Source organism: Tachypleus tridentatus, chromosome 1 (genome assembly GCF_004210375.1).
Source record: "Tachypleus tridentatus isolate NWPU-2018 chromosome 1, ASM421037v1, whole genome shotgun sequence".
NCBI lineage: Eukaryota > Metazoa > Arthropoda > Merostomata > Xiphosura > Limulidae > Tachypleus > Tachypleus tridentatus.
Genome location: NC_134825.1, coordinates 56,056,726 through 56,080,046, shown reverse-complemented (window position 1 = coordinate 56,080,046; position 23,321 = coordinate 56,056,726). Strand labels below are relative to the sequence as shown.

Here is a 23,321-nt window from a genome sequence, read left to right as displayed (position 1 = left end):
CAGAAAATTGCAAAGAACCACACCATAATTCACAGAAGTGGTTTGAATAGGAGCCAAATTATTATGTCTTATAGAAAAGTCCAATGTTTCATGTGGTATTATAAAGAATAAATCTTTAGTTAGATAAAAATTTAAATTACTGAAATCTACATCATTTCCAAGCAACAAAAATAAGCTAAGAGATTTGCTCGGTTACAATATTTGCAGCAGTACTTTTTTATCTTAAGCATATTTGTACGAGGAACAAGCTTTTTTAAAGAGCATGTATCAATTACCAGGATATAAATGTTACTGTTTAAATTACTAAGTTATAAGAGTCATGTGTATGCAATACATGTTTTAATTACCAGGATATAAGTACCCTCTTTATCACGAACCAGTATTTTAACTAATAGTTGTACCTATTATCAAGCTTTCCCGCTATATCAAATACAAGGTTTTCATACCTCGAATGCGTCAGTTACCAAGATTTAAGCATTCTGTTTATTAGAAACTAGTATGTTTCATAAAAGTAACCAGGTTTTTGCATTATGAATATTTTATTTGCCACGGAAACATTGAAATGGATGTCGAATATTAGGACTTTGTTTTTATATTCTTAGTGTTGATGTTATTGGAATTTAAGCCTATTTAACAAGCGCTGTTCTTTTATGCTATGAATGCTCTATTTACCAAGGGAGAATTGTATTGTTTATCGGGGCCTGTTATTATTATTTTCTTTTATGAGCGCAAAACTGCCAGTTTGTTGCATCATGAATGCTACAGTTATTAAGGTATGAGTGATTTATGTATAGGGCATCACAAATATTAAATCATGAATTTCCTATTTACCGAGGATTATGCGTCTTGGTATTTCATATCACATGATTTTTTTTATTTAATGTGTTTATTTAGCAGGTTATGAGTGGCCTGGTGCATTAAATACTGATATTTTTATATCAACAATTTACTAGGATTTAAGTACCCTATGCATAAAGCACTAAGTTTACTTGTAACAACTTTTTCTGTGTTACAGGAATAAGAATAATTGTTTTCTGAATAAAAGTGACAAGCCTAACATTTGTTCTTGCTCTACTTTTAGTTAAGTTACCAGTACAAAGCAGGGGTATTGGACATGTTAATAAGAACAGGTATGCGGAAGATCCAAAAACAATACTACTGTGTTTTAAGTAGAGACTCCTTTAGCTGGCAGGCCAAAGAAACGGTGAGTTGACAAGTACACTGACAGAATAGTATTGTGTTTTGAGTAAAGACTGGTTCATCTAACAGACTTAAAAGGCGATACGTTGATAAGCTCAAAGAAACAGTTGTACTATTTCTATCTTAACAACCTTGGTTACTGTAATACTAAAAGTACAAAAATATTACATAAATATTGATTTCATTCTAAACATCAAATTACGTTTCAAGAAAATAAAAAAGTCATCGGCGACAATTGAGTTTCACATTACACCGTAGCTGCGATACCAAAATCTTCCTTTTTGACAGAAAATCATGTAGGTGTTTTGGGAAACTACTGTATCCACAAAATTTACACTAATTTTAATTTTCAAGTGTTTAAGTACTAATATTATACCTTTGTTTGCTTATGTTAACTTGTGTTTCCACCGAATGGAGATTTAACCATCTTCCTTCTTTCTGCTGGCCCTCCAATTTTTTTCCTACGTGATAATTTTACAACTTCAGCGAATATATCAAACGCCGCCTCTGAAAGTAGCATTCAACTACATATCTTCTATCACAAAATAAGAATGTTAGACACTTGTGAGTTTTAAAACTAATTGACTATCATTGATTATCCACAGGGACTGGATGGTGTGAACAGTGTACCATTAACAAACCTAAAAATAATGCCACTACTGGGCAAGGACAACCAAAATTTGCAGAAGATTGTATTGTTTCGCTTAGATGGCTTGTAAGTATAAAACAACTTTCTTATTTAGATTGGTGGAAGATCAACAAAGGTGTGATTCCACTCATCCTGAAAGATACCATTTCCTTATTAAACGCTGACCCACCTACTACTTTCTTGTACTTCAACTAAATTGGCACACCTTATCAAATCTGTTTTACACAGGTTAGGTACACAATGTCACCATATTTCCTATTATAACTTAGAGTGTTTAGAGGACTCAACCCTAAACTTTCGTCTTGTTTTTGGCCATTTGTTATGTGTCATAGTTATCGCTTAATCTCCCTTGAAACTCTTCAGGTATACATGAGGAAAATAAAAATTAAAAGTTATCAGTATAACGTAAGTTATTAATCTGACGATCAAATAAATTGTAAATAACAATAATATCAAAACTATAAATAAGAAGTAAACAAAATATAAGATACTCTTACGCTTGTTATTACCTATTGCTTATGAACGAATGCAATACACAGTATATCGAAAATCAACTTTAAAAAATTACGGATCCAATACTTAAAAACGATTATTTGAATATGTACTGATCTTATTTCGTACAAAATCTACAATTCATATAGACTCTCCACAACCCTACTTACTACAATAATGCAGGAAAATAATTTATTTGCTAGTGTAAAAATTATGATTTGAATTGAGAAATCACTCATTCATGGATCGTTTGGTGAAATAATATTTTTATAGATGGATGAAACTGTGATATATCATAATATTATGTATTATCATTTACTAAGCTTATATTTAGCCATCTTTCATCAAGTAATCATTTTTATAAAAAATGATAAAAACAAACAAGGAAAGAAAACTAGTTAGTTACAAAAACCTTGTTTTAGTGTTTTCCTGCATTGGACCTGTAAAGAAAAAGAAAAACATTTTTAATGAGAAATATTTTATTCAACATTCAGTTTTGGATGAGTTGATTAAATAGTTCCCGTTCTTGAGAATGGTATTCAGTATCTAATTCTTTCATTAGTACACCAGAATTTATACAGAAACACAAAATATCTTGATGCTGTAGTGAAAACAAGACTTTGATGGCAAATCTTGTTCCTGGAGCTGGTAAGCTACATTGTTGTAAACGAGAGTCAAGAAGTTCCCCATGCTTCTTTGATAAAGACAAGTTATGAATCAGATCGTTTAGTTATTCTTGTGTGATCAGATAAAGCACTTTATGTAGAAGTGAAACGAACACAATTACCAGATGAAGAGGATGAAGATGACTTATTTTCTTCTTTGGAGAATAACTCTTAAGTTTCTCAAGTTGCTGGCACATATCGCATTGAAAGACCATTCCGATGAGGTAATAGTTTCATTGTTGATGCAATATCTGGATATTTAATGTAATGTTTTGTTTTGCCTTAATATCCAGAAACATTACTCATGTAAAAATAACAGTCAATTAGATGATATTTGGGCTCACGTTATGTCATAATAATTGCAAATGGTATACCTCTTCTTTTCTTATTCAGCCACTGAGTCAAGCCACGTGTACAAACTGTACAAAACAAATGTGGAGCCCAATGGTTTTTTTTTTCGTAACCAGTTTTAGACCCAAAATAGTGGTGGTAAGCTACCTTTAGCTTGTGTGTGTTATCTGTTTCTTTGTAAAACTAATATAATTTCTACAAATGTAGGAGAAATTGTTTCTGTGTTTTTTTACACTTTTGGACTCTACTTGACCTGGAAGCAGCCAGCATTTCAGATGATTTTCTGAAAAGACATAAATGTTTATAGATCTAAGGTTTAAATAACTTTAAAAACAAAGTTTTGCAGAATTTTATTACATCGCGGGTATAATGTGACGAAGAATATCAAACTTCGTTTTGACTCTTTACAGAGCGAAGCAAAGTGCCCAACTGGGTGAGTGAGACGTAACTGAAAAAGAGTCGTCTTCTATGCTCAGTCGAGGGACTTCTGGAATATTCTAACAAACTGGGCAAGTGAGAGTTTCGGGATTCCCGCGTAAAGCAGGTAGATGTGGGAACAAAGAAAAGTGGTGCAATTCGTTACAATTATATGAAGAACAAATAGCATATATGGACCATATATTTTGCTTTTTGCACCAATCCAACACACCCATTGTTTGAAATTATCAAAAAATTTACCTTTAAACTGTCAAACTAAAACGTAATTTCATAGCAAAATTCCATTGTACTGAGTTGCCTGCACATATTGTTGATAAAATATCGAGATATTACAACAACTCCAAATTTAGCAACGAATGACAAATTTTGGTTATATTTATGAAATCAGCACCATCTAATTACTCCGAATCACTGGAGTTTCTTCCAGTAACAAATTTTAGTTGTCCAGTAAATTATAAAAGGAGAGGATGAAGAACCAGCTTCAAACAAAATCAATGAGGAAGAATCAGTATTCGTGAATATTTAGATCAGACATTTAAGGAAAAGTCAGCTGCTGTTTAAAAAATGTACCTGGTTTATACAATGGTGAAAGTTAGACTGATTTAAGGCTAGCCCTTCAATTGGAATTTTGTTTAAACTAAATATAAAAAAAATAAGTATTATTCTCTCTCGTTTAAAACTACACGTTTTTAAACGTTTACATATAAACAAATATTTCCTTTTTATCTGAGAGAATGCTGAGGTGATTATACATTCATTTCAAAATGACCTTAGTTTTGTATGATACATATTTCAAAGTGAAAGATCTCAAAATATTAACCATTTTAGATTTTATTTTCTTTCCATAAAGTTGTAAATTTATTTTCATTTATCAACTTCCCTATAATAAATTATCATATTTATTTACATTTTATTTCCGTTTACATATTTATGAGCACAAACAAGAATAAGTGGCCACATTAGTTTTAAAACTATTTCATTCAGGAACAAAAATGAAATTAAAATTTCAAATCATTCATTTGAAAATCACTGTCGCATGAGCTGATGTTTTCCTTTTCTTTTTTCCTAATGATATCCAAGTATCATTTTTTGAAGCAATAAATGTTAAATCTTTTATATTTGTTTAAGCTTTAATTTAACAAGAGAGCTTTTATTTTTATCGAAGGTGTACAAATTATAATAAAAAACACAGTAAATATAAAATTTATGAAAAGCAAATGAAAGGACGGTTTTGTGTGATACGTATTTTCCAAAAATAATCAAAACGAGGCTCTTAAAGCATCGCGTATGGACCTATCGTAAACAAGCAATGGCGACTGTAAACAAAGGCGTGAAGGATCCTGGATGGAGAAATAATTCAGCTGTTGTACTCGAGGGTTCAATGGGTGATGTTATTGCACTTGTTCAGAGACATTCAGTGTCTACAAAATATCTCACTAAAGGCTACAATTTGTTACATAGGTCAAACGAATATGAAATAATTCTAGCTGGCAAAAACTGAAACCGATCTTATTTTCTCTACGCGTCAAACACCATTACCATTCAGCAAAGCTTCTATATTTCCATTATAATTACAATATGTTTAAAACTTATACAAGCCTAATAGGCTTAGGCTATTGTATTATCGGTGCAATTTGTGGTTTATTCACTATAATATTAGATCTTTAAATACAATTATTATTATTATTATATATATATATTAGCTAGAACTATTAATACAAAAGCCTGTATATCACTACTTTTATAGGCCTAGGACTACAGAGGTACTTTATTACGTCTGATATCTACAAGTCATTCTGTTAGCGCTGCTGAACGAGAAGGATGTGTTGTGTATCATGCGTCATTAGTGCACATCAGAACACATCAGTAATATGATGCTATTGTTTTCAGTTTGCGTGAACTTAGTTTTATCAAATATTAGTTGTTAATTAATTATATTATTTCTAAACTTTTGATCTTACTTTTATCTATCTATTATGTGTGCACTTATTTTGTCTCTATGTTTTACTTTAATAATAACTTTCAGTTTAGTTTATCCCCAGATATACCTGAAGAGTAAAACCTATTAAAAACAGCTTTTAATAGAATCTTCGAATAAAGTTGAATTTATACTGCACTTTTTCTTTTCATTATACATTTCTTACAAGTGACTTCAGATATATTGTTTATTTGTTTTTTTACATACACGTATAGCATTTTCCCACATATGAATCGCATTTTATGTTCATTAATGTTTAAAATGCATTACAGATATGGCATAATGGTCGATGTGCTGGAACATGAACCCCATACTTCATGTTTCGTAGCCCATTCTCTTAAAACGTACTACGCACTTAGGGTCCTTGGGAGAGCTATAAGGGTACGCTTAAATTCCAGTATATTGTTAAATTATAGTACCCCAACATTTAATTGGCTGTGGGTTCTTACAACTAGTTGCTTTCCTCTTTGTATATTAATGCAGGAAGACTTTTTTGTAGTCTTACGTGAAAAACATACATATTTTTAAACTGGTTTTGTTTCGTTAAGTAATAAACAATTAAGATTTTAAAGTTACATTAAAATGTATGGTTCAGCATGTTTATGCTATGTCAAATAATACTTTCCTTCCCTGTTAAATATAACACGGAAATCATGAAAGGACTTTTGATATATCAACACTTGGAAGTTCATATTTTCGTATTATTTTTACTAATAAGACAATAAATTCAGAATGTTTGACTCAATTATATACGATTGAATTTTAAAAGTAATTTCAGTGATTAAATGTGTGCCATTTTTTAAAAAATGTAGGTGTGTATTTCAAAATATCAGACAACTGGAATTTATATGCTCAGATCCCATTACGTTTAAAGAGTGGATGGAAGCATTCAAAGAAGCAAATGTTCCTGGGACACCCATAGACCAAAACGCTTGGGAAGCTATAGATTCCGTAAGTCTGGTTCTATATCAATTTGCATGCCTGTCTTTCTGTGCCACTACATTTACCTACCAAATCCATTTTATGGTAAAGTAGATATAAAAATATAATAGTCCTGTCTGTCGTTTCTCCCTAAAACTACTTTCAAGGAGTGTAGATATATCTTCACCAAAATTGGCATGAAAGTTAATCAGGTCCATGTGGGGATATATACAAAATTGCAATGTTGAATTTTGAGTTTTGCAGTTTTTATGGGGATTTTTGTGTTTTTTACCACTACTTCACCTCTCCAGATGGATCTTTATCACACTTGGTATATAGGTTAATTGGGTTCGAGGAAAGATACATACAAATTTGTGGCTTCAGATTTTGTGTTTTGTAGTTAACATGGGGTTCTGGCGCTGTTCAATCACATATAAGGAAATTACATTTTAATTTCCGAAAATAACCTTTCATTAATCATAAATTTACACAACTTCTGTTCAGGATAGGGGTACTCCATCTAGTTTTCAATATACCTTACTACATGTGTTATACTTTATTATCTTTATCCCTTTTGTAACTGCGGATATTGTTTCCATTTCTATTAATTTATTTTTTCTATTAATTTGCAAATTAATCAATTTTGTGAGTCTGAAATTTATGGATAATAAGTCAACTGTTTAATAGATGGCGTTATAGGTACAAATTTTATGTGTGTCTTAATACTGATTTAAATACAACTTCTAGTAATTTTGTAAAGATAAAAATACGTCAGTCCTGAGATTCATTATCAAATGTTGATATTTAATACAGAATACAGCGTGATATAGTAAAACGTTGCAGTGACACGACTAGATAGAATGTAAACTAAAACGTTGATTATTGAACTCTTTATTTTAATAGAAAAGTCACCCCAGTGGTACAATAGTATGTCTGCAGACTTACATATATCTAGAAACCTTCGAAATCAGCATATTGAGAAATATAGGGTCTTTAACCCTTAAGTGGCGGGAATGTTGTAAGTAGCAGCATCAATTGATGATGACTGCAGTTTAAGGGTTAAACAAGAAAGAATAACGGGTGTAACAATTATAGTAACGATAAGACGGCATGACAACAATACATTCTAGCGGAGAACATTTGCGGTCAAATTAGTATCTTTATTATAACATTAGTGCTTCAAATATAAAATTGCCATGGACCTAACGTTAGTTAGTTTTATTAACCACGGCCTATATTCGATAAAGAGATAAATTAATACTATAAATTGTACACGATTTTTTGTTGTTGTTAAAGCTAAACAACTTTACTATACTTAATAATGTCAATAAATCAATTTATAACATTATTCTACGATGTGACATTAAACCTTTCTAAGACTTTGATAACTTTATAATACGTTATTGTACAAAATATGTACTAAGGTTATGTACAATAAATATGTAAAAATATGTCTACATCGGTTAAAATGTAGCATGCATGCATGCACGTTAAGGTTGTACGATGCGCATCTATTTTCAGGACAGACAAAAATACAGTATTATTATAAATATAATTTTTTAAAAACTATCACAATATTTAAGAAAACATGGAGACTCAAGGGTTTGAAAAAGTTAACACTCTCGTATTATCATTGTTAATTTTAATATTTTCGTGCAATAACAGCGTTAAACTTTGGTTATCTTAAATCACTAGAAACATTTTACTGTTGTTATTGTTACTCATCTTTTCTTATGACAAAGTTAGCAAAGTCAAAACCACTTCTTATTTCCCCATAATTTTGAGCTTTCTCCAATTCATCTTTTGGGAGTACAATATTTAATTAGTGAAGAAATCTGCGGATCATTTTCTTAGTCAGTGATCAGTTTGATTCTAGCAGGTTACCTAAATCCGTCCCGTTCGTCATTGTCACTCATAAAACACTTGTCAGAAGAACAGATATTCACGAGATCCATGTAGAATCCAAAAACATTTGTGAGACAAATCAATAATATAGTCTGCTGAATACTTGTCTATCATTTGTTTTGGGTTTAATTTTTAGCCTTTGCTCCATTCCATAGCACATGAAGGGAAACACATTGCGATTCTCCTTAACAACATCAATCTTAGATGAAACAGTAATCGGCTCGCTCACCATTAAGATCCGGCAATATATTGTTCCTCAGCCAAATCCTTTTTCAACAATAATTATACATCCTTACTTAACAGAGTAGGTCTTACTCCAACCACAATTGGTTCTGAAACTAGGTCGAATGTTATGAAAAGGAAAATTAACAAAGCAACCTCAATACCTCGAGTAATAACAGACTCACCAGTGGTAGAACTCGAATGTAAAGGTAATACACTTTCTAACAACAATGATTTAGCCACCCGCGTATCGTGTAAAATACATGTGGATATTGGATCAGTAGTTTTGTCAAAGACACAAAATCAACAAACTTAAAAGATCTCAATTCCTCTTTAACTACATCACCTTTATATCAGTAGCCAAATCAACAACATTGGGTGATACGGTGAAACACATCATTATTTGTTCACGAATGCACTGGGTGTTGCATCATTTTCTTTTTTTCATTTTCAAACACCAACAATCCGAAATTACATGATCAGACTTTATACAAACAGGCTTTGATGGTTTTCATAAAGTTTTATATCATGACTGTTTGAAGATTTCAAACCAAAGTAGCTGGAAGTTTTAGAAGAATAATCAGCTTTAGTAGTTTGAACAGATACAGGTTTATCTTGAGATGGGAAGAGTTTCTTTTTATGAAAAGTGGTTTTACTTGTTAAGGTGTAATAATCGGAAAGAGGAACTGATTATAGTCCTTCAACTTTGCTACTTTGTTTTCTTTACATCCGAGTAATTTTATAGGTCGTTACTTGCACAGCGTTTACATTACTGAGTTGAATATAATTGTCTTGGTTTGTCAAAACTGTTGCCAATATGCATAGAATGGCAACATCGATCAAATAAACCTCTTTTTCGTGGACGAATTCGATACACGAGGTCTGATCAGAAGTTTTGAGATTTGTTACAGGTGCGAGTACAGACAGTAAGCGTAATTGAGGTGTGTACAAAGTACAAATAGTGATCTACCCCAAGAACAAGTCATTTCTCCAGACCTTATATCTGTGTTACGAAAGACTTGTTCAAAGACAGACGTATCTCTTGTCCCTGTTGTAATAAAATTGAACAGAATAGAAGAACAACGTGTTTGCATCAAGTTTCGTGTGAACAATGATAAAGGAGGAACAGAAATCCTCGAAATGTTATGAACTGCCTTTGGTGATGACTGCTTGAGTAAGGCTATCGTTTATCAGTAGATAAGACGTTTCCAAGATGGCCGGGAATCGGTCAAGCTGACCCACGTTCTGAGCGACCGTCGACATCGTCCACTAATGAAACGGTCGCTAAGATAAAAGAAAAATTCGAAGTGATCGACGATTAACTATTTGCGAAATTACTGATGAATTAGATATTTACTTTAGATCGTGTCATGCGATTTTAACTGAAAAACTCTGCATGTAACTGCATCATGACAACGCGCCTTCACACACTGTTGTGTCTTCTCAAACGTTTTTGACAGAAATAACATTCCTGTCACACACCCTGTATTCTCCTGATCTTGCCCCGTATGATTTTTTTTCCTGTTCCCAAAAATCAAAATTAATTGAAAGGAAAGAGATTTAGTGACATTACAGCCATCCCTATTAATGTGAAAGCAGAACTCAGTCGCATAACAGTGGAATACTTCTAGCATTGCTTCCAATAATGGCAGGAACGTTGGTACAAGTATGTATCAGCTAAGGGAAATTATTTTGAAGGGAATAGCATATAATAAAACACAAGTCTTAGAACTTTTTGATCATACCTCATAAGTTTAATTATCTTGTTTGCGATAACCACGAAAGTTTTGGTGATACGCCTCCAATACTAACTAGTATGCTTTGAGGATAGCTACTTTAACCGTATCATAACCTGTACAATTTTCTAGGGAGAGAGTGGCATAAGCTTCTTATGTTTACTAGTTAAAACACTTTGTAGTAATAATGACAATTCTTCCTTGAGCCATTCTATGGCTTGGGCAACTTTCTCAAAGTGTTGGAAATATTAAACATCAAATTAATTTTCGTTAAATGGTTATAATTTAATATATCGATTGAGTTCAAAGTTGTTATTTTGTCTTGATAAATCGGAGTTGAGGCTAGTTTCCATTTCCTTCAACCTAATTTCTTTCTCGGCTTCGATACGAGCAAGTTTAAGTTCGATTTGTTTGTGTTTTATCTGAATGTCTATCTTGTCTTTATCACTCAACTCTGGTTGGCTGGAATATTCCTCCAATGATTCTTCATACAACAAATCATCATCAACTACTATTTCAACAATATGCATTTTTAGTTCATTTTTCTCATTGGTTTTATTTTAACATCTAATTCCAAGATTTTGGCTAGTTCGAGCAATTCACTTTTGTTATATTTTTAAAGTTGTTAGAGGGATTGTGATTCAGGAAAACCTTGATAATCACCGAGTCTTGTTTGGACTGATAAATATAAGTCGTACTATAATTTGAATATATTTCGAATTTTGTCTCCCATTCAGCTCTCAGGCATGAGCCATCAATTTTTTTATGTTACGTATTATACTTTATTTCGGACGAGTCTCCGACTTATTATGTTACGTATGTTCATATATTACTATTTCAAATAACCGGAAATTTGAATTTGAATTAGAATTAATTAAATGTTAATATGCATTAAATTTATAGTATTTACCAACAAGATTGATACCTACAAGTTTATTCTTAACACAAATATATTTTTATACGGAAACAAAAAGTAATACAATTTATAATAACGGTTTTAACTATTAGTTATTACAAATGATGGTTTATATACAACAGTTTTACAAGCTTTCAAACTATACTGACTCTTATATCTGTTATAGAACTGAATATTTTATCAATGGTCCAGGTCCACGACGACTAGATTAACTCTGAGTTGATATTATCACACACCTCTCTTAAGTTAGCTAGCGTGTTTCATGTTTGGCCTTACATCTTTACAAACTTTCTTTTCCTGGTGAAGATATTTAATGTCCTCACAGAAATAATAACGCCCAAAGTAATTCACTGAAGTTGAACGACTTTCAATGTTTGAACTTTGTAAATGATTGTGGCAAAATTCTGTAGTTTTCAGATTATTAGTTTTTAATCAGAATTATAGCTTCTGAAATCTCTAATACGCTGACTATAGCTGTCCAATAATATCCTTCTTTATCTTGTGGGTCGATTTATAACTTTCTTTAGGAGACGTTCTCGAAAGTTCGCTTAGCAACAATACTGTTAATCACTAGTATTATATACCCACCTAGTATATTGTTGATTCTTACACTCGAGAATCTTCTACAAATTTAGAGAAGAGGTGGGACTTGCGCAATACACAGCCAACAGTATAGGTCACATGAAAAAAGAAAATTATACTGGAACATGTAACGGTAATCCGGTACAATACATATTATGTCGAGTGTAGCCTAATGAAAAGAATTTTCGGGCTGCGTTAGAGGGTTCGCGGGTTCGAGTCATGTTGTCACTAAGCATCCTTTCAACTTTCAGTCTTCAGAGGTATCGAGTTTTACAAAAGCCCTGGGATTTTCCGCCCAGGTAGTGTTTTTATTATACTTGCGCATAAGGTGTTTGTCAGATATTTGTTTGAGTTAATAACATAAGTATTCCTATTTTTTTATGATTTTCAAATGTAACAATTGCGCCTACTCTAAGGGCTGTGAACTCGGACTTCCATCATCGAATATGCTCAACCTTTCAACTGTCGGGGTGTTATAACTTGATCAATTCTACTATTATTTGGTAAAAGAGTAGCCCAAAAGTTGATAGAGTAAGGTGTTGATCAGCACCCTTTCAACTATCGGGGTGTTATAATTTGATCAATTCCACTATTATTTGGTAAAAGAGTAGCCCAGAAGTTGATAGAGTATGGTGTTGATCAGCTCCCTTTCCTTTAGCTCAGTTACTTCTCAACTGGTTGAATGGTTCACCCAGGGATTAATTAGCATGGTGAGGGTAAATAGCATGGTAAATCATAATTATACGACAAATTCAATATCGAAAGGTCAGTTGTATTTTTATTTATTCTAGTTGTGTGTTTTCCTTATAGAAAAGCCACATCGGGTTGTTCTAGTTGTAGTTTGATGTATATTTAAGTCATAATAAAAAAACTGAATCTCTTTGTTTGTTCTTTTCAAACTGGAGTGGGTGAACTGTTATGAAAAAACTTATAGAGGAGAATGATACTGAAAAAAGCGAAACGTCTATTCTATTACTGCTAAATTACGGACTACCAACATAGATAGCCTTAGTATCGCTTTGCGAGAAATGAAAATCAAACCAATGTTAATATTTTCAATGAATTATTGTCCACATCTATATCTTAATAAAGTCTAGTATGTTTCTCAAAGTAAATCGAAGCACTGATATAAAAAGTAAAGTTCATAAAACAATTTTCAGTTACAATAAAAATACATGTTATTAAATAAGTCAAATACAATCTATTCAAAGGTGAAACTAGACTTTCTGGGGTAGATGGAGCAAAAATTGCATGGCAGTATAATCTATGGTGTAATTATTGTGATCCAATTATTAAAATTGGGAGTTAGTCCCATAAGCGGATAAAAATGACATTTTGAATAATTTTGCATGTATGTTTGCATTTTGAAGATTATTACAGTATAGTTTACTGTAAGTTAATAGTCCTTAAAGACAAGGCTTGGCATAAACAGGTAGTTAAGGCACTCGATTCTACATCACACCAAACATGTTTGTCTTTTAACCATGAAGGCGTTATAATGTTACTGTCAGTCCCATTATTCGTTGGTAAAAGAGTAGCCCAAGATTTAGCGGTGGGTTGTGATGACTAGCTACCTACCCTCTAGTGTTACATTGCTAAATTATGGACGGCTAGCGCAGATAGCCCTAGTGTAGCTTTGTGCGAAGTTCAAAACAAACCAAACCTTAAAGAAAAATAAAATTGAAGTATTTTGTAAGTATCTTATTGAAATAAAATATTTTAAGTACCTATAAGAATGCTGGGAGCATATAACAGTTTTACTTTTCAGGATACTGATTCCTCTTCAACAACTTTAAACGTACAGAATCAAGAAAATTCTCCAAAATGTGAAAGAAGGCGCTTTCCTAAGGATACCCAAGAACTAAATAGCGTGGAAACAAGTTTTTTCTCGGAGAAGACTGAAAATTCTGTTGGTCTAGAGGTTAACTTTTTATATTATAATGATCACAAAGGTTTATTGTAACAGCAGAATCAGTAAAATAACAATGTATTAAGTTTAGAAATAGAACATCAACTAAGACCCTTAACTTTACTTTTAACTTTTCTCTGACCGATCTTCTCTTTCGCGTAACTTTACTTTTTGCTCTCTTCTTTCCTGTTCCCGCTTTTCTTGTCGCCGTTATTTATATGCCTATTACTTAGGCCTTCTAGAAATCTCTATAGCCTCAACATCAATGCACTACAAACACAAAATAAATAAATTAATAAAACTATCTACATTAAACAGTATTTTATATTTGACAAACTTATATTTCCTTAAGTACAAACAATTATTAATATTTTCGTTTTTTAAGCTCTTAGTATATCTTTAATTAGAAAATTAAAATAAAACTAGAGATGTCTTTTTGACATGGGGCCTGGCATGGCCTAGCGCGTTAAGGCGTGCGCTTCGTAATCTGAGGGTCAAGGGTTCGCGCCCGAGTCGCGCCAAACATGCTCGCCCTCCCAGCCGTGGGGGCGTTATAATGTGACGGTCAATCCCACTTTTCGTTGGTAAAAGAGTAGCCCAAGAGTTGGCGGTGGGTGGTGAACTAGCTGCCTTCCCTCTAGTCTTACACTGCTAAATTAAAGACGGCTAGCACAGGTAGCCCTCGAGTAACTTTGTGCGAAATTCCAAAACAAACAAACAAACAAACTTTTTGACATGTTTGTTTCAAATATGAATTCTGCTCCTCACTTAATTTAATATATTTTTTGGAGATAAGTACGTAAATGTATTCATTATTTTCTGAATTTCAGAACTGATTTAAAATTAGTTTTGTTTCAAATCGCAAGATTTACGTGAAGAAACAAACAAATAGTAGAGAGTTTTGAAATATTTCTGAATTATTTTCAGTTACTGAAGGATCCAAACATACAGAGTCAAGTGGATCAGTTAGTAGCTATGGTTGAATCTTACATGAAAATAGTAGCCAAGACAATCCAAGACTTAGTTCCAAAATACATCATGTTGTTCCTTGTAAAAAATGTAAGTATGTTCTATTATCTTGACGTTGTTTATTAACGAAAGGCTATATTCTTGGATTATTGTTAGTGTCAGTTCAATTTTACCACTGTATTACTAATGTACTTTAGAAAGAGTTTCAATCAGCACATAAAATAAATACAGATTTGTCTAGTTAACGCTATATAAAGAATTTCATTTATAAAGTTTGCTTTTGTTTTTTAATCAGTTAATTTGTTTTAAATTTCGTGCAAAGCTACACAGGGCTATCTGCGCTATCCATCCCTAATTTAGCAGGGTAAGACTGGAGGGAAGGCAGCTAGTTATCACCACCTACCGCCAACTCTAGGGTTACTCTTTTACTAACGAATAGTGGGGTTGACCGTCACATTATAACGCCCCCACGGCTAAAAGGGCGAGCCTGTTTGGTATGACTTCGATTCGACCCCGCGACTCCCGGAAAATGAGTCGAGTGCCTTAATCACCTGGCTATGGTGGGCCGTTAATGAGTTAATAGCCCTTGTTATACTGATAGTGAAGCGTCGACTTTGAACTAACGCGCGCGCATAACGTGGTGTCGCCATTTTAGATATTCGTGAGCATTGTATAGACATTAATATGTTTTGACCGGAAGCTGACCACATGTTTGAAAGGGGTTGTGTAACTGTGTTTCGAAATGTAGAGGGCGGTATTAGATGTTTGAATATATAATTTTATTTATTTTATTATATTAATATAGGTATAAAGGCGTTCCTTTATATTGGTTTATTTTGGGTTTAAGTTGTTGTATAAGTAAGGCTTCTTTAATTTTGCGTTTGTTTATGTTTGTTTCTTTATTTAGTATTTGAGTGTTTTCTATGGTTATGTTGCGTTTATTTATAAATAAACCAATATAAAGGAACGCCTTTATACCTATATTAATATAATAAAATAAATAAAATTATATATTCAAACATCTAATACCGCCCTCTACATTTCGACACACAGTTACACAACCCCTTTCAAACATGTGGTCAGCTTCCGGTCATTAATATGTTTTGTTTTCCAAGCACAAAGCTACCTGCGCTGAGCTCACCAAAAGGGTTTAACCCTGATTTATAATGCTATAAGTCCATAAGTTCCTGTTGAACTACTGGGGAGTTGGGCTAATCTATTTATTTTTTCTAACGATTTCATATGTCGTTTATGCCTCTTCAAATGATAAGGCACTATATAGTATTTGATTATCATCTGCACTGTAACATCAAAAAAGTAAGAGAAAAAAAATAGTAATATTTTAAAATGAAGACTAGAAAATATAATCATACAATACATATATATATTTCAAGTTATGACTTAGTGGATAAAATAACCAGCAAAGAACAAAGCTAAGACTTGGTAAGTCAATTGTCTTCTACGCCACTAAATTAATATTTGCATTTATTAAATCTTCTGATTCCTTTAAGTATACTTTAAGATATATCATGTTCTACAGCGTATCCAGATGAAGACTTTATAACAAGTTGTACATCCGTCACATGGCTATAATGAATTGATCAAAACAGTGGCGCCACAATGCTGCTGGGTAAAACCTTTATAAAACATAATAATACACCCACCAGATACATACTTGATACAAACCATATTTACATTATGCAGGAAGCTAAAAGGATGATTAAAAAACATATCTTGTACACTGTTGTGTAAAACATTATAAACAAGGTAACTTTATTGCATTGAACGGTTAACATTTTATGTATTACGAGAACAAAATTTGTTATGTTTGTTAGTTATCTATTGATACCAGATTAATAAAAATAACTATTTCCATTACAGACTATGACATACGTAACGAAAGAACTTACAGGAGAACTTGTAGCTGATTGTGCTATTGTAAGTATTAAGAAATATATCCGTTTAAATATATATATATATTTATTTATTTATACGTCTATTTCGATACATAAAACTGCTCATGAGAAAAGCAAGGGTTGTCAAACGTTGCCCTGCCACTTTGAGGGTCTGACCTTGAGCTTTAGTTACCATATTTTGCTTCTTGGCAAAGCTGTGAATGTTTAATACTTTAAAGAAAAAAAATCGTATGAAAAATTTTGAAATAAAATAATTTCGAAATAAAACTGATTTAAAACTCTAGAGTCATTAATGAAACACAAATTCTTGTGGAAGACATAGCCTAAGGTGAGTGAGGCTGAGTAATTACCGCCTTGAAACACACACTCTAATCCAATGTATCATTTTACCAAGACTGGGTTGGAATGGTTCAAAAACCATGGAGTGGTTCGCGGACAAACAAACAATTTTCTCCTTATATACAGGGTGAGCCAAAAGTAGGTGGACAGTAAAAAAACATTTATTTAGAGATCACGTATACGTACAATTATGTGTAATAAGACAATTATATTAATGAAAATAAAATGTTATTTATTAACGCAAATGCTCAAATTGTTTTCCTTCTTGATTTACACAGCTTTGAAGTCTACCTCTTACGCTTCGACAACCATTTTTGCACAAGTCACTTTGGGCATTAATTTCTTGAAATGCATCTCTTATGTAATTTTTTAAATCACCGACACTTCTTGGTTTTTGACTATAAACTTTTTCCTTGAGTACTCCCCAAAAGAAAAAATCCATAGGGGTCAAGTCCGGTGAACGTGCCGGCCAATCGATTGGACCTCTTCGACCAATCCATTTCAATGGAAATGTTTCATCAAGATACTCACGAATTCCTTTGGAATAATGTGGAGGGGCCACATCTTGTTGAAAATAAAAGTCATGTAAATTAGGTTGTTGCTGTAACTGGGGAACAACTTGATTCCTTAGAATTTCGAGATACTTATCTCCTGTAATTGTTCCGTCCAAAAAAAATGGTCCATAAACATCAGAACTTGAAATACCACCCCAAACATTGACACCAGGCTGATTTAGCTGTTGTTCTAATGTTAAATGCATGTTCTCACTATACCAGTAAACACAATTATGTCTATTGACATGACTGGATAATTTAAAAGAAGCTTCATCACTCCACACAATGTTATCTAAAATTCCTGGGTTCTATTAACAATCTAAAAAAAAAAAAAACAGATTAAATTAAAACAAATGTAATTATAAAATTGTAATTATATAACACAAATAATATAGTTGCAACATAGTTATAATATACAATTGCATTAATATAACCGATACATAAACCTATTCCAAATGCTGTCCACCTACTTTTGGCTCACCCTGTATATGTGTGTGTGTGTGTGTGTGTGTGTGAGTGCGTGTGTGTAAAGAAAGAGAATATTCTTGGACAGAAAATGTTGTCAAATTACTCGTAAGAAAGAGTGAAAACTGAAGTAGAAGAACCTTCACGATTTGCTGTATACAATTTGGTTTGATTCCTATTCCTTCCGATGATTAAGTTTGTCATTTAACCATTAGGATTTATTACCCATAATAAGTGAATCACACCTTCAAGAAAGTTCTTCTGTTACTTTTAACAATGTCCTCTTCCATCAAATGCATGACAGTAATTTCTACAAACCAAACTTTAATCACAGCATGTTACATCATAAAGAAGTGTAATTCTCATAAATCACTTACAATACAGCTTGAATTTATCAACACTATAAGCCTTTCCTTAAAACATTTCACATTGTTCATAATTCTGACTACATAAATTAGTAACTTGGATAATATATACAAGAACACGAATACTTTCAACGAATGATATTCATTTCGTTGTCAAATACGAGAACCTTTTGTACAAATTAGTGTTGTTCTACTTGTATTTTCAAAGAGCCAAACGAACATGTTTTAACTAATCTGAAATTCAGTAAACGCGGTCTACCTTTTAGCTGCAGCATGATGATTCATAGAATGGGGATGAGTTTTTTGTTTGTTTATTTTTCAAGTACAAACTTTTATCTCATAGCTCCATCTCTTGAACGATTTGAAATCTAATTACAGCCGTGGCTATTGACGATTCCATTTTGTTTTTAATAGGTTCAGCTCCAAGCCTGTCGTGAAAGCCCTATACAAACTCGAAGGTTGGATAAAGCACATGATACTTAAACGTTTACTTTACAACAGGGTTTCTCAAACTTTTATTAATCGTTAATATTGTCATATTTATAACACCAGTTATACTAAGACAATGCATGTAGCTTTATTTTCAATGATATATAGATATATTTCTATTTATTGTAAAAATGGAAATGCATTGATATGATCGGAATCTCTGTGAAAACCATTCATGATACACTTAGGCTGTTTTGTTTTTCTTATACCACATCGGGCTATCTGGTGAGCCCACCGAGGGGAATCGAACCCCTGATTTTAGCGTTGTAAATCCGTGGACTCACTGCTGCACTAGCGGGGGGCTACATTTAAGCGACCCACAATTTGGAAGACGTTATGTTTTATAGTGTGAAAACAAAAACTGTTTTTATGCGTTTTGTATTTCAATTCTTTAAGCCTGATCAAGTTATTTAAATATTTATTTCCATTTTTTTATAATTTTTGTATATTTAAAACAGGACACTTTGATGTCAGTTTATACTGAAGAAGCTGAAAGACAGGAAAAGCTTGGTATAACGATTGAGGCTATTGAAACAGCATTGGAAGTAATTGGTCAAGTTTGATAGAACTGCCTTTATCTATCTTTAGAAAAAATATTTCATTAGATTAATAACATTTCATCTGTTTTGGAAATCATTCATTAAACGTAATAATTAAATTATAAGTAGTATTTAGTTTAGCGTTCTGGTTACATGTATGTGTCTAATTTCTAATCACTGTATTGACATCGAACGTTTTATAAAAAGTTCAAAAACGCTTTAGTCTGTAAGAGATCGAAAAGTACAAATAAACGTCAGATGAGTCACCCTTGACCAAATAAAGTGATGAAAGAAAATACACAAACATGTGACTTCGAGCTTGCTTTATTTTTTATGTGTAATTTGAAGTTTATTGTTAAAATAAAACATTATTTCTTAATTGTTTAATTAAAAATTATTAAAAACTAATCAGTTGACATAGTGTATCTTGGTAACGTAAGCTTAGAAGTGAACTTCGAGCGTCCTGCAGTGATAAATATGAAATATTTCTGACGGCACATAATTATGTTTGTTGGAATACCTCTGCTTCTTTGCTTCCTTTCCACATTAATTGGTACTGTCTTTCCTGCGAATCTGGGTTTTTACATAAGCTAAGTTGAACAAGATTATAAACACCACTTTATTATCTACCTGAATTTACATAGACGCACAAAAAGAAATGTTTACGATAACAACAACTCTCCTTGTCATCCTTTGTGGCTGGATTTCTAACTAAAAAAAAAAAAAACTGTTTAGAAAACCGAACACTTTGGTTATCCCTACGCAATCCCGAAGGTTAGAAATTATTTTGCTTGAATTTTGTGACAACGAAATATTTAAAGAACAAACACTCCGTTATCTATTGACTGATTTTAGATCTAATTACAGGTTTGGACTCATAAGGTCAAACCTTTTCAATTGATGTATTTCACGCCTTAGGTCTTCAAAATTAATTTACTCTAATCCTGCTCAAAACTATTTCAATTTGAGAGTATGGTGGTGGAGATTCTCATGAAAAATAAAATCGAATCGGATATACGCATACACTACGACTGGTATTGCTGGCGCACAGGAATATAGCTAATAAAAAGGAGAAAAAAATGTCTCACAGAGTAATGTACTATAATCATGCCTAAAAGGATTTCAAGGGCCACGGATTTTGAAGATTTCATCTTGTTATGCCCCCCGCTGAGACCGCATGCTTTTGAACATTCTTTCCACTTTCAGCAGTGTACAAGATATAGAAATGGCATTAACTTCAGTTATTCCTTAATAGCGGAGAATACTCTCGGCTTTCTGCTTTCTTTATGATCAGTAGATAGAAATTAGATATGACTAAAACCTTAGTTTTAGGAGTCCATGATCTGGTTTTATCAATATCGGTTAAAAATACGATGGAAAAAGTCAATCAGAGAAAAAGACAATAAAAATTACACTTACAGGTAAAAAGGAATGGTACAAAATGACAACTTCCGAAATAAGCATTTTACTTTTCTAACATCGCATACACGAGCAAACCCTGTAATATTGACTTAGCTGTTATTCATAGTTGATTTCAAAACACGATTTTGACTTCTTTACCTGTTTGTGATCTAATTTTCTTTCTGTTTTTCACCCTCGTCCTTATTATCTAGATTCGGTTGTTTAGACTAGTACGGATAGTTTTCAGTTTGAAAAATACAAACAAATCCATACCGGGCCATGAATTCACATATTGTTTTTTAAGTTTAAAATTTTATCCTTTAAACTGTATGTGGTAACTCTTTGTTTCTGATAGCTTGTACGTGGTCTAAAATATATTTATTGTTTTCAACAAATGTATTGATGTTAATACATTTTTCGTTCCAGTATGTGACGATAATTATGATTATAAAAATAATGAACCTAATTCTGGTTTTTAACGACGTAAATAAAATGTTATAGTTCACCAACTTAAATTAATTTACTTTGACAGTTCTTACTCAATTGATTGACATTATAAATATTTTTTGAACATTCTGCTGTATTTTTCGTATCCCAGCCAGTCTGATGAACCCTGGTATCAGACGAAACCCTCTTCGTGCTTGAATATAGTGTAGTTGATACATTTGTACGTTCGTCTTTAAAATCACTTAAAAGTTATTTAAAACGGTATGTGTTTTTGTCTTATGGCCCTTCTTTTGGTCAGCAGTCAGAAATTGGGGCAGAAAAAATATCGAGGAATTTTATTTTCAAACTTCAACACGTATCAGATTATCATGTTAAGTAACACACTATTCTTTAAAGTGCGGAGAAAAAGTAGAGTTCTATATATTTTTAACAAATCTAATTGTCCAATACCGATTTCATTTTATGAGCTAAATAGGTGTTTGATGTTTCTTTATATTATATACAAAACATGTATTTATTAAATGAGTACTACAACATATCTCGTTGTAAATTACGATTCTACAATAATTTAATTGTTTGCGTTTGGAATTCACTATTATTTTAGTTGTATTTTGTGAAAAAACGTTGTGAGAAAAATGTTTTAATAATTTTCAAGTTTAACTTTTTCAATTTTTTTGTCAATAAAATTGTTTGTTTTGTTTGAATCTCGCGCAAAGCTACACGAAGGTCATCTGCGCTAGCCGTCCCTAATTTTGCAGTTTAAGACTAGAGGGAAGACAGCTGGTCATCACCGCCCACTTTTGAGCTACTCTTTTACCAGTGAATAGTGTGATTGACCATAACATTCTAAAGCCCCAACTGAAAGGGCGAGCATGTTTGGTGTGACGGGGATTCGAACCTGCGACCCTCGAATTACTAGTCGAACGCCTCAACTCACCAGGCCATGCTGGACCTCGATAAAAATGGTCAAAACTTGGTTAGTCTCACGACTTGGTATCCAGAGAACGTTGTTTAAAGTACTTGATTTTTTTATTATTTTTTTGCAAACAAGGTTTGTTTGTTTGTTTTGGAATTTCGCACAAAGCTACTCGAGGGCTATCTGTGCTAGCCGTCCCTAATTTAGCAGTGTAAGACTAGAGGGAAGGCAGCTAGTCATCACCACCCACCGCCAACTCTTGGGCTACTCTTTTACCAACGAATAGTGGGATTGACCGTCACATTATAACGTCCCCACGGCTGGGAGGGCGAGCATGTTTGGCGCGACTCGGGCGCGAACCCGCGACCCTCGGATTACGACTCGCACGCCTGACGCGCTTGGCCTTTTTGCAAACAAACAAATAATGAAACATATACTCTTCCTGCTTTGATGCATTGATAAATAGCCTGATATACAAAACACCTTAAGATAAACGTCTGTTTAAATCTGTGCAGATAATATGTTGTTGTTTTATGCATGTGACAACTGATTATTAGGACTAACCCGATTTATAAAAATACTAGTTTCAGTGTTTTTTACTGTAATAAGTGTCTGAAGAAACCAAAACTATCATATCTAATTTTAAAAGTAAAGGAAGGTGAATTTATATGTGTTTAAAAGTTACTATTACAAACACGAATAGGTCGTAAAATCAATGGTGTAAAAATTAGATAATTTCGTCAGTAAACCTACACCTATACTCAGAAGTCACGTTATTTTCATTCATTACAAGTAAGCTTTAGCGCTGTAAGCGGTACATGCAAAACAAACAATAAAACGCAATAAACAGAATCAGATTTGGAGAAAATATACACATTGCATTAAACTTAACTTTGATTCAACAATGGTCAAACAGATATAGCATTGCAACGTATAAGTAGAAACCCGATAACAGCT

At 32.7% G+C, this 23,321-nt stretch overlaps 1 protein-coding gene across 2 annotated transcripts in view; it reads left to right on the top strand.

Moving 5' to 3' along the window:
- The window catches only part of LOC143249295 (dynamin-2-like), a 62,453-nt gene extending 42,549 nt beyond the window's left edge, over positions 1-19,904 (top strand). The window contains exons 15-21 of one of the 2 annotated variants that reach the window (XM_076498874.1): positions 1,082-1,204; positions 1,806-1,915; positions 6,586-6,724; positions 13,824-13,976; positions 14,892-15,023; positions 16,815-16,871; positions 19,520-19,904. In XM_076498874.1, the coding sequence (XP_076354989.1) occupies positions 1,082-1,204; positions 1,806-1,915; positions 6,586-6,724; positions 13,824-13,976; positions 14,892-15,023; positions 16,815-16,871; positions 19,520-19,624 (819 nt within the window). In that variant the 3' untranslated portion in view covers positions 19,625-19,904. The remainder of the gene's footprint in view (positions 1-1,081; positions 1,205-1,805; positions 1,916-6,585; positions 6,725-13,823; positions 13,977-14,891; positions 15,024-16,814; positions 16,872-19,519) is intronic. The other variant, XM_076498885.1, reaches the window with a different exon arrangement.
- Positions 19,905-23,321: the final 3,417 nt, after the last annotated feature.